Raw genomic sequence first — 13129 nt, 5'->3', positions numbered from 1 at the left:
AGCTTCAGCGGTCTCTCACTCCTGCTACCACTAGTCAATATCACACCAGAGTCATTCACTAGCAACCACAGAAACAAAAGTATTAAAACATGAAGATTATTTCGCTTCATAAACTGAACTTTACACAGAAGTTGTAATTAGGAGATACAGCTGTTTAAACCTCTCACCAGACAGAATCCTCTTCAGTCACAAAAATATCTGTGCTGATGGTGCAGACCACATGGCAGGGAACAGCTCAGTAGGGCTATTCATCCCTTAATTTACTGTCCTGAACAGGTGGGCTGTTAGAGCCAAATACACACACAACAAAATCATTATATACCACAGGGCAGGCTCTCCAGCTTGGCCTTGGAAGGTATGTTCTGAATTTTCAAGTGCTGCATTTATCCAATGTTTACATAAGATAAATCAATATGAATGCTGGCCTCAGAATTTACAATGGATTTACTTCAGAAAAGTTCTTTGGCTTCATAGTCCATGTTTAGCAGTATAACTGTTCTGGACTGTTGTATCAAATGAAAGGTCAGATGTAATTGCAGACCATGTAAAACCAATAAAACTCTGATTTTTTTTTTTAAATGTCATTACCAAATCCCATTAAAATTAAACAGAAGGCCTGAATTTGTAGCACATTTACAAAGCACTCTTTTCACACAGTGCAATCTCATTTTAATCATCCAAGCTGCCACAAACATGTTTTTGTTTGTGAAACCATCCAGGAGCACTAGCTATGGATAGACTCCAAACAGACCACAGCCTGGCAGAGGTGGGCACCTGGCAGCCAAAGGGTCATTTCAGATAACCAACAGGTCCATTACTGAGCTTTTCCTGTTTCTGAGCAGGGAACTGCCTCAACTTCTCCACCTGAAAGCATCAGGCACAGAAATGCAGCAACTATATACTCAGGCCATACAGTGGCTTAATAGTTAGTAATATCTGACTCCCAGGCCAAAAGAGGGATACTCACAACTCCTGTGAAAGTTGGGCAGCCAGTAGAGAATCAGTATTTGGTATTAAAATTAAAGCTGGGCAGCCAGTAGAGAATCAGTATTTGGTATTAAAATTAAAGCTGACATTCATTGTGTCTATATAGGTTTTCCTACATTTTCCAGTACTTTTTTAACTGGGACTAAGATATAACAGAGTATCTTGACAACGTTTTAGAGAAACAGTTCTGTAGTTATGAGTTACAGAAAACTGTAAGCAGAACAAGAGTCTATGTTCCCCTTTTAATTACAAAGTTTTTAACTTCTGCATATGAAAAATGACCACATCCTGACTTGTAAATTATTCTGTGCAATTCCCCAGAATGCAGCCCCTCTGCAAGTTCGCTCAGCCTGGACTGACTCCTGCACTCCACCTGCAGCACACAGGACTGCTGTACTGATCCACTGAAGAGCTTGATGAACAAACAGTTGTACATTTAAGAGATAAACATTTGCTTAAAGGGATACATGTCTGGAAAGCATCCCCCAACTCCAACCTCATCTGTGGAGATGAGCAGCAGCAGCAGCAGAGGGAACAGCTGAGCAGAGCACAGCACAGGGAAGGCAAAGGTTCCTATTCCCTCACCCACCAGAAGGCATTCAACCTACACTGCCCACTACTACTGCTCTAATGTTGATAAATAACAAACTACATGATAAATGTAATTCACTACCCAGCCAGGTGATGCATCAACAAGCTAAACACATTGGCTACTTGCACAGCAGTTTCTATAAGTGGTTTTAAATCAGGATCTGTAATGCTTTCCCTAAAAATACCTGACTCTTAAAGCAAGCCCCTCTCCCAGTCATGCAGAGAAGGTGATGCTGGGTGCCACTGAGCAAAAGAACTAACTCAGCAACCTCCTGGGAAGGGCTGTGAGGTGCCTCTTTCTGCCAGTACCTCAAAGGTACCCATCCAATCTGATTTCCATGTCTTGGTAGAAAGCCTTTTTTGCTTGTTTAAATAGATGCAGTAAGGTAGAATTCCTCCTCTCTCTCACATGCCACTTCAGATTCTAACACGGGACGGTACAGTACACGTGGTGTGTATATCCCAGTTTTTCCCAATAAAATTAAAATTACCATTACCTATGGAAATCAGTCATAGCTTGTGAATTCTTCTTCATACTTCCAACTCATTTCAGCCTTAAAATAGCACTGAAATTACCTTTCACATACTATATAGAGTCTCTTCTGTATTTCTGCCAGCAAGGAACATCGATTAGTCCGAGGGTGGCCGGACACGGGCAGGGGCTGTGGCCACCTCGTGGACAGAGGCTGAAGTCCAGCTGCACCATGCTCCCAAAAATCCTCCTCCAACAGAGCTGAAAGCATTTATTTGTCTAACTCAAAGTTTACAATCGTTTCTAGTATAATTTTCAGTTTTATTTTTAAAAACGTTTATTTCACCGCAGCAGTTCTAAATAGTGGACAAGCACATATCCTCAGTACAAAAGGTAGAGATCATTTTCACAGATACTTTCTCATACTCACTACAAAAAGTGATGCCAAAGGGCAACATTCAGCATCATATCAGCAGAACACAAAACATTTGCCAGAATTTTACAGCCCCTTTCCATATCCTTCCTTATAATCTCTTTACTTACTTTTTTCTGTCAAAATCCAACTGAGACATAACTATTGATGAAAGACAATTCCTCCACATGCTCTAAGCTAAGAACAAGGTCAGTATGAATTTATTTTGCAATCTTTTTCTTCAGAGCTTTTAATCAGCTGAAACAATAGCTGAAACTGAAGCACAGGCTCTACCTGCAAATGCTGTGCCCACAACAGATTCTTCAGTCTTTGACAGAAAACAGCCTTGACTAAGGTTATTTACAGAGAAAGCAACTCACATTATCTATTCAACTTGCTAAAACTGCAGCTCCAGCAACTCAAGGGAACGTGGGAAACTGTGCAAAGAGTAATCAGGCAGTTGTTAATCCTGTGAGAAAGGAGATTTTCTATAGCATAGAGAGGAAACATGAACACCGCGGCCGCAGTGATCCTGCACCAAGCTGCCCGGGACGGATCACTCCTTGCCTCCAGTTCTCACAGCAGATGTGTTTAAAAAAAGCAGAGGACATCTGTGTCTCCAAATTCTTCCCATGACAGAATACACTGTATGAAACAGCGTGGGCTTCAGCAGCAGTGCAGAAACCAGGGGATGGCTCTGTGGATGGCGCTGTTAGCACAAAAGTGTGGTCACCAGCAGCCTCAGCTTCTTTCAGCACCGGTTTTTATCAGCTCCAGCACTCACAGGCTTCCTGCAAAAAGCTTAACCAGCTGCTCAGCCAAAGGTGGCATAAAAACACAGAGATTTTGGTAACAAGAACGTTATATAAATATATATTCTTTTATGCTAACATCCTCATCCCAGTACAGTTAGAAGTGACCACCTGAATACCCAGACCACTTCTCATTTCCCTGCCAGATGCTAACTCTGAGAGATACAATAAGAGGGGAAAATAAAAGAAGCATCAAGTAAAAACTCACTACACAAAAGTAAAGCCACCAGCTAACTACCACCATCACCCACTTATCCCAACACATTTCTTTGAAAAAATTCACTCTTTTTTTTTTTTCAAGGATAGTGAAATATTAATTTCTTCATTGTTAAGATGTAACTTTTTAAAAATAAAGAAGTAAGTACAGTCAGTCAGAAAAATCATCAGAAAAATATAATCCAAACTCAAAGTTGCTGAGGAAGTGGTGGTCACCCTTAAGTTTCGTTATTGCCATCTTTTCAAAATATGACCAAGATCTGGATGTTTCTGAACAAGCACCAGCGGTGCAGCAACACCACTGATGAGCAAAATTTGCAAGTAGGTATCATTTCCTCTTGCTTCACCCTCTTCTCATCCAATCTCTGGCCTTTAATCCAAGAAGCATCTTTACAAATTGGAACTGAGGTTCCAGTGGAACAACAGTGGTCTCGAACATGGAGTTCTGACCACAAAGTTTCCCAACCAACAATGACTCCAGCCAGCACAGCTGTAATTCCCATGACCTGCACCCAGATGCTTTAAGTCCACGACAAGGTCCAAGACAAATCTTCCTGCAGTGTTAAAAGCGGGAGGTAAAAGGGGCTAAAAGGGGTAAAAGCAGTAAAAAGAACCCCACAAAAAAACACCAAAACTCCCCCCCAAAAAAACAATAAAAAATGAAAACAAAACAAAAAGCAAACAAATAAAAAGCAGCTCTGAAACAAGGATGGAATGACTGCATCAAAAGCAACTTTGCCCCTCAAAACACAAAACTGATGCTTCACTTTATGTGACCCCAGCCAGGTGTTCCAGTAACATATTATTATTACTATTATTATTAAACACTAAACAGGAAATCTGGTCTATTTCTAAGGAAAATAAATTGTTCTGAAATGACCTCATAGTTGTAAATTCTGATTCATGTCACACAGAGACAACCTCAGTAACTGCAGTCAGGTATTAGGGATGCTGAGGAAGTGATAAATCCCCACAGACTGCTCTGAGCACTGCCTGCCATGCTGTGCCCTTCGTGCCAGCAGGCAGAGCCAGCCCAGTTCCGGAACAGCTGCATGCAGCCCGGCACTGGCCAGGGGACAGCTGCTCACTGCACTCAGGGATGCTCCCAAATCCCAGCGAGCCCGCGCCTCGCAGATCCCCTAGATCCACCCCGAACCTGAAACAAGGGGTCCCAAAGAAAGCAGACTGGCACGTGTTATTCGGTCAGTCTGGAGTTTTGCTCAGGGAATGAGAAAAGAGCAGAAACCTGCACCAGGGCACCAGCACTTCAAAGCTGCATGTAAAACCAGCTGTGTCAGCAAGCTCCAGACAGATTGCTCCCACATGCAAACCTGTCCCAAAGAGCTGCACAAAACCTGTCTCTCAATCCACCCCAAACATATTAAATTCCTCTTGCAAGAACATATGCTTGGCTCACTCAAGGCTCCCCACAGCCAGCCCACGCAGGCTGCCGAGCCACCCAGGATTCCCTGGGTCACACACAAGAACCTGCTTCTACACAAGCACAAAGGATGACTGACGGGATTTTGCTTCCGTTCCTGTTCCAAGCTAAGGCAGCTGGCAGGGTGCATATTTCATGTATTTCTGAGCAAACAGAATATTAGTATTTTCTGAAGATATGTTAGCGATCCAGTCATGTGAATGAGAATATACTTTAAAAGAAACAGACACACATTTCTGTCTTTGAACCAACAGTTAAATGATATGGCAACAGCTTCCCAAACTCCAATGGCATTCAAAAAGACCATCAGGTACGAAATCCTCCAGGGAAGGAAGCTGCATGGTTGAAAGGTACCTTCCTGTTTGTGTGCTGCTTAGCTTCTTCTCCCTTTTCAGTGCTCTGAGCAGAAACAAGGCTGGAAACAAACTCCAGCACAATCAAGCACTCATTTGGTTTCAGCACGAGGATTTTAATAGCCTCTCGGACAGTGTCTGAATTTCTCTGTATTAAAGTTATTTAAAGTGCCTAGATTTCAGTAAAGCAAACAGAGGTGATTCTTGGAGCACAGAGCACAAGCTGTGTAAGCTCTAAGTGGGAGGCTCCCTCTAGCCCAATGCCATTACTTGCTTCTCAGTGATTCAGCAGGCTCCTTATACAGATTGAATGCAGCTTTTATTAGGAATCCTGTCAGGCTCAATAAAGACTTTGTCACCCTTGGGGGGTGGGGGGTGTAGCAGAAGAGAGGAAATGTTACTCAGCACGGTTTATGGTTTTCATTGCTTCCCTTCCTGTTGCTTCATCGAAGGCTGGAATCCGCGCTGTTTCCTTTAGTTTCTGTTTAAGGCCAATTTAAAAATAGTACTCCCAAATTCTTTCCTGATACTGTAATACCAGAAATAAAAACACAGAAACATGTTGTAGTTCTCTGATCCATATTTTACACATTCAGATATCTACAGAGCAAATTCACCAGCTTTAGGGATGTTGGTTCAAGGAGCCCACCCTACACACTGTCAGCTATCCCCCGAAACTTGTGTGAGGAACAGAAAAAAATCCACTTAGACATGTGTAACAGAGTATACAGCTCCTAAACTAAAAAAAAGATGATGACATGAACTGGAAAGCAACTCTTCCATCTTATCGTATTTACTCTCCTTGTTCAGTGGCATAGACATTGGACTTCAATAAAAATGCAAGTGATGCAATAAAATGTCAGCTCAGGGCTCTTCACTTAAAGTAACAATTCCCTTTAAAGTAGCCTCCTACTTAGCTGGAGGCCACTTAGAAACAAAAATAAAAACTAAATACAAGCACTGAGACACTATTAGGGAAGAGAAAGGACAGATTAGTCAGTCAGACAAAAGAAAATTTTATGAATGAAGGACATTAAAGTACGATGCAGAGAATGGCAGAGTTTAACCAGCACATCTGAGGAATTAAGCATCATTCAATGCAGGAAACACCACTAATTCAAAAAGCCTAATTAAAGAACCTTTCAGAGAACATAACAGCAAACTCCTGCATGATCTTATGTCACTGCCTGAGACTGCACACAGTAACATTTGTATACAACAAACTGGTTCAACTACTTCAGAGCTATATTCCATTATTCAGAAAAAATGGCATATATTTGATAAAGAAGCTGAACAGTTTCAAATGACCAAGAACTTGAATTCTTTGATTCATGGACTTTCAGATGTCCCCAGACTCCTGGAGCCTATGTCCATCAGACAACTATGGATCCTATCTTGACTATGATAGAACACTCCTCCCTAAACTCTTAACTTCCCATTTAGCTATTCAAATGACACATACTTGTTTTTCCAAATGAGGAAGTGTCAGTCTAGTTATTTAACTTTACACTATATACTGTATGTACCTATACACAGGAGAAAAGAGATTAACAGAGACTTTATTTCACTCTCGTAAACCCAGGAAGCTATTCCCACTGACAGCATCTGTTAATAACAGTATAGCCACAAACAGAAAACTAAAATCTGGCTCTTATTTTTGCAGATAGTAAGGAGCATCATTTGCACACTTGGATTTTTATCTTATTTTTTGTGAAAATGTAGTAAGTCCCTCAATGGGGCAAATAGGGGCTTCCTTATAATGGGGCTTCCTTATATATTATTTTCTGTTATTTCATTATAACATGCACATGGCTACAGGCACAGACTTGCACTCCTAAGAATCAAACTATCCTTAAGAAAACTTGGAAAAGCCAGACCTTTAAATATAGACTCGAGAGCCACTATCATAGCTTTTTGATGGACTGAAAATATCTCAATTCAGTGGCATACTTCTAAGAGCAAAATAAAAGAACTGAAGTCTTTCCACATGAAAATAAAACAAAAAGCTTCTCTACTCACCAATCACTCCCCACACCCAATCCAGATAAACACCTTCCACCTCAGAACCCTGGATTATGTTGATATAGTACTTTGGCAGAAAGAAAAACATCTAAAGGAATGAGGGAGGGGAAATTTTATATTATTTCTACTGCTGTTTCATCAGAGAGTCAGCATTTTTGGAACCCTGACTTTGCCAGAGAAAAAAACTTCCTTTGGAAAAGCTGATTTTGCAGAGTGAAATAGCAAGGGCCCTGAACTGGAGAGACAGAACAACAAATGTCACTGCTTCAAAGCAAGAAGTTCATGGAGAGTTTTGAGTATCTGAAGCACCACTCAACCCTTTCCACAGCTAAGAATAAAAGCACAGCTATGAAAAAGTGCCTTCAACTAAAACACTACCACAAAGTTCCCAGACACACATTACTTAATTTTAAAATATCTTTCAGACTTAAATGCTGATAATAGAAAGTTGCCTCAAAAACCCATTTTTGAGTTGTAAAACTTGAGTTTTCAAGTTCCTGAAGTTCATCAGGATGGGAAGCACAGAATATACAAAATTATCCCTATCAAAGACCAAGACTTTATACCAAATATTTTTAAATAGTACAAAGATGGTAAAATCAGCCTCCTAACCCAGGCTTTTGAAAAATCACCTAAAATCCACCAAAAAAATAGGTGGCTTCTAGTTCAATCAACACTTTCTTAGTCAAGCAGCTGACCAATTGTCAGAATTACCTACCTCCCTTCCAGAGGACAAGCATCCATCAAATAGCAATATTTCAGTTAAAACCTTTTGGTCAAAACTCCAAAAACATCAGCTCCTCTGATTCACGAAGAAACTCCCTGCTCTTTTCAGAGGAAAGTGTCAACATCTGAAATTTCTTTTTAAGAAAAGAAGGGATTGTCGTAGGAAAGGTCAGAACTCTGAAATATTTAGGAAAAAAAAAGGTACATTCTTATTAAATAAAAAATTCTTATTAATTTAATAATTCTTATTAAATAAGAAATTTGTTACAAGAACCTGGGCATGAGGAGAGAGAAGGTGGAGGATGAAATCCAGAGGTCAGTTCTGTGCCTATCCATCACGACAACTTGGGGAGTGAGGCTGGGTGCAGCTCAGACATGTTAAACATCTGAGCTGTTACTTACACATGACTTTGCTCTTACTGCAGAAAATGCTCTAGCTCTTGTTCTCCTTCCTCCCTCTTGGACTAGCAACTGCTGGTTCATATTTAACACATAAACACTCCATTGTCAATGTTTTCATTGTGCTCTGCCCAATGTGTCTTTGCAGCAAGTAAATGTTATAACTGAGCTCTCACTACAGCTCAACAGGAATCACACAGAGAAGGACTGACACACACAATAACAGCACTTTACTGGAGCTTTTTTCCATCCTATTCATCATCAGAATTTCATACAAATGGGTAAGAATATTGTTATTTTTCTAATGGCGCATTTATTATTTTTTCTGTGCGTAATTTCTTACTTCTTTGTGAATTCAAGCAAGCAAAGATCACATCTGTCCGGAAATTAAGTCCTGCTAAATAAATAATAGAGAAGGCAAAATGAGATCTTCATCAATATTGTAATTTAAATTACCCACTCAGTATCTAGGTAAGGGAGAGGAATAAAACTCTGTTAACTGCCCAGAACTGTTTTGCTGCATCAGTAAAATAAGAAGAAAATTATGAGATTTTAACTGAGAATAAAATATCGCACAAATGTAATGCTCTCCTACAGTTTTTTTTCAACAAAGCCACTGAAAGAAAAAAGAAAATCAACCTCCAGCTACTTAATTCCCATAATAATGTTATTATGAACTGTGAAGGAATTCCTGTAGTGGACAGCAGTAATACGTTCACCAGTAATTCCTTCTGCATCCTGGTATTAGGACACCCAAGCGCTAGCAAATAGATCAATTCAAGAAAGCTACTGCAATGTATAGGAGGCAGTATTTCTTAGAGAGTCTAAATTATCTAAATATAGATTCCCACAATACCTCAACTACTTCAACATCCTTTCACATGTTGAGAAAGGTTACCATGCCTGTGTTCATTGTGTCCATACAGTGGCAAACATACTTACATCCCTCATCAAAGAAAGGGATTAATCACTAGCTCTTTGCATCTTTGCTCAGAGCAAAGAATTAGCCAGATTTACCTCACTGCAACATTTGAATGTAAACCTCCGCAGCAGAACTCTAGGAACTGATACTCTGCCACTTTAACATCTACTTTTGCATTTCTCAGCAATACCTGTGCCATAAACCACAAAGAAGCTTACAGATCCAAACTGAGGAGTCATATATATATATATATATATATGTGCATATTCACCTAGCTAGATTAACAGGTTTCAAGTTTGAAATCAAATCAAATGTCAGAGGTACAGATACCTGTGCACTTCGCTGGTCATTACATTGATCACTGATGCATAATGTTACAATGGGAATAATTCTAATTGAGAAAATTAACAACTTCAACATTAGGAGGAACAAACAAGCATACCATTAAGAGACTGAATCAATCATAAGATAACACTGTGAGTCAGGAATTTCTAGTTCCAAATCCTGCAGCCTACCCACCAGGTACCCAGCTTCACAACACACTTCATGACTAACATCCACAGAACGACAGCCAAGATGCCAAGGAACTGTCTCCTCCACCTCCACACTAAATCAAACAGGTACTAATTGAGAACACGTGAGACATGGGCTCCTTCAGCTGGGTTGTAGTATATGAGTTGAGATGGAAACCTCTCCTCCAATGAGCCATTCGATCCTTAGGCAGACCAAAAACTTCAGAGGTTACAATCAGCCTTGACTACAACACCAAAACAAGTCAATTCTACCATCTTTCTTATTCCTGGGAAACCATGATTAACTCTATTTGTAATGCACCACACCAGAGCTTCCTCCAACCTCTTGCTCTTCCAGTGTTAACCAACCACAGCCTCTATGGAGGTACAAACTCCCTTTTAAGCAAATCAAGGGTCTCACCTAAAAAGAAGACTTCTGTTTTAAGAGAGCAAGACTATCATTATTTACTGAAGATGAAAAAAAAAAAAGCAATGCAATGCCTTCCTTTAATATTCCAACTTTTGACTCATCAGCTCACATTATAGAGATGATCCACACATGGTGATGAAAGGCAATGTCTGGACACAGCAGCAGAATGCTGTAATAAATATTACACCACCACAGCCTCTGGACAGTCATGCCTGTGCCTGCAGTCATGGAGAACACACACTCTGGATCGCAGTCCCCCCAAGTACAGGAGAAACAGAAGGATCCAGTACTGCAGCTCAGACATTTTACATAATTACACTGAACATTAAGAGACATCTCTGTTGTGTGTTTTCTTGAAAGCTGTGCATTTAGGGTCTCAGCCTCTCACTCAGGCAGCTGTCCACTGCAGTACTTACCAAGTACACGCAGTCCAAGTCTTGGAAGGAAAGGAAGACCTGTTATCTAAGGCTTCTCACTTTATTATGTTAGCATTCACAACCATTAAAGCTATGTAATTATATTTCATATAAAAATACATTTTAAAAAAATATTCTACTAGAGTCAAACTAGAGCTTGGGAAAAATCAAAGCAACATTACTGTTCACCATACGAAACACTGAAGTCCATGACTCCAGATTTTAACAGAGCCAGATCTGCTGCATTTGAGAGACCTAAACTAAGCTCAAGGGAAATTCTCCGTTTTTCTTAAAAACATGGCTGTACTCAGCTCTGATAGGTTATGAAGCACCTGTTAACTACAGGTCTGCTATACTCCATAATTACCTCCTACCTAAAGTGAACAGAGGGGAAACAAAACAGAAAAGTTCCTCACTCCAGCTGTGGACTTCACCAGGAAATGTACCCCAATGGCTCAGGAATCAGGCTGAAATTGTGGGCCACGTATGCATGATGAAACATCTTTTCTAATGATCACACCAGCTGGATGATACCCTTTAATCCTTGTGTGAATTGCATGTCAGTTGGGAAGAACAAGAACAAGAGACTTTGACAACCATCTCTGAAGTCACCTATAATGGCATCTGTAGAGGAGTTTGCTGAAGGAAGTCTTCCCATCCAACAGAAGGGAAGCAGTAAATATGTTTGACAGAAGGTCAGCAGTCTAACATAGGACTGCTGGTTTCCTTCCTAATTCAAATGGGAAACAGGAACAGAAACATCTTCTGCAACAGTTGGAAAGAACAGTTTTACTCAGCCACATCAACACAGCCTACTGGAGGCTGGACATGGTACAAAGAACCCTGAAAATGTAGGCTCAAGTAAATCAGATTTAAGTAGAATAAGCTCCCCACAGTATCTGGTGACCATTGGAATGCACAACCCTTTGTGACAGGAGCATCATAAAGCTCCCAAAATTGAAATGCAACAAAATCAACACCATCACCTTTCAACACTAAACCCGTGATACGGTTTACAAGGACAGACCTCACTCCTCAGCTTCTTCAAATACAAACTGCCAAAGTGAAAAACATTACAACATCTCTGGAACTCTCTCTTCACAGGAATTCATATTTGGCCAAAAGGAACTGTATGTGCCTTCAATGGAACACATCACCACAAGAATTCCTTCCCTCCAGACCAACAGGACCATCATTCGAGGCTCATTAATGATCAGTCTTTGAAGGACAGACTGCTTATATGTCAATGCTAAACAAGCACAAAAGATTACAAAGAGATAATCCCTTAAGGCAGTTATTTTTGTTCTATTCATCAAGAATTTGCTACACTCTTGACATGCTAAAAGCTAACTAATTAGCAGAGCTAAGGAACCTCAAGAAACCAGATGCAGAATGCTAACTAATTTGTGCATGCTTCCCTCAACTCAGGGTATTTCCAAAATACTGCATTGAAATGCTCAAAAGAGGAAGAAGGCTATATCACAGTATCATCAAACAAAGGAAATCTCTCTGTATTTTAAGCCTGAAGCCATTGAAACCAGAAGACCTCCAAGTTTTAAAAACAGCTTGTCTGGCAATACTAACATGAGCAGAGTTCTGCTACAGCATTATCAGGTCTCTTATAAGGAGGGCATCAGAGCTCTGAACAGACTTTATCAAGCTAATCTCAATGCACTTCTCAATGTAAACTCATTTTTGCACATGCCTGGCAAAGTGTTTTGCACTTCCCTGCACACTGGAAGTTGATCTGGAATGGTCTTGAGAAGTGTGCAGCTTCTTTGCCAGTGACAGGTGACCTGTTAATGCCAAGGGACTCATTTCCATCTGAAGACTGCCAGCTTTTTACACTCTTGGGATGGGAGCATCAGCCATTTCACACCAGGGTTATCAGACAGCCATGGAGCAAACAGCAGCAGTATGATCAGTGCCCTCAGCAGCACAGCACAGATGTCAGACAGCTGCTTGCAGGTGTTTGGCTTCCTCCCCCGCGCTCCTCAGAAGTGGGGCTGTCCACAAGTGGACAAAACCTGGGCACAGGCACCTCAGTTTCCTCTCACAGCAGACATTCACACAAGTTCTGTAAGGCTACTACTCTCCTACAATTCATTTTCACTGCAGACAGATATCCAGCTCTCCTTACACAACGTGACACAAGAAACAGTCTTGTTAAAATAAACATTACAGAAAAACTCCTCTCTGAAGCTTATACAAAGTAAGTTTGGGTATACTACCTGAAGAGGTTTTATTTTTAAAATCTTTTTTTTTATACTTACCTTTTTATTCACTACACTGTTTTGTAGCTTTAATACTGCTTCTATGAGGAATTTAACACCTACACATCTTGACTGTTTATGCTCCAACCTTTGCATTTTTGGAGAACAAAAGCAGAAAAGAAATGTGGGTTTTTTTCCATTTGGC

At 40.4% G+C, this 13129-nt stretch overlaps 1 protein-coding gene across 16 annotated transcripts in view; it reads right to left on the bottom strand.

The window, feature by feature from the left end:
* Window positions 1-13129, bottom strand: part of RAPGEF6 (Rap guanine nucleotide exchange factor 6) — a 123556-nt gene that overhangs the window by 95139 nt on the left and 15288 nt on the right. Inside the window, exon 1 of one of the 16 annotated variants that reach the window (XM_068205702.1) lies at window positions 9796-9922. The exons of 14 other annotated variants lie outside the window; for them this stretch is intronic. In XM_068205702.1, the coding sequence (XP_068061803.1) occupies window positions 9796-9798 (3 nt within the window). In that variant the 5' untranslated portion in view covers window positions 9799-9922. Of the gene's footprint in view, window positions 1-7303; window positions 7324-9795; window positions 9923-13129 lie in introns of those variants that run through there. One more of the 16 variants, XM_068205707.1, reaches the window with a different exon arrangement.

This window comes from Anomalospiza imberbis, chromosome 15 (genome assembly GCF_031753505.1).
Source record: "Anomalospiza imberbis isolate Cuckoo-Finch-1a 21T00152 chromosome 15, ASM3175350v1, whole genome shotgun sequence".
Lineage (NCBI taxonomy): Eukaryota > Metazoa > Chordata > Aves > Passeriformes > Viduidae > Anomalospiza > Anomalospiza imberbis.
The sequence above is the reverse complement of the archived record's forward strand: the minus strand, read 5'-3'. Positions and strand labels throughout refer to the sequence as shown.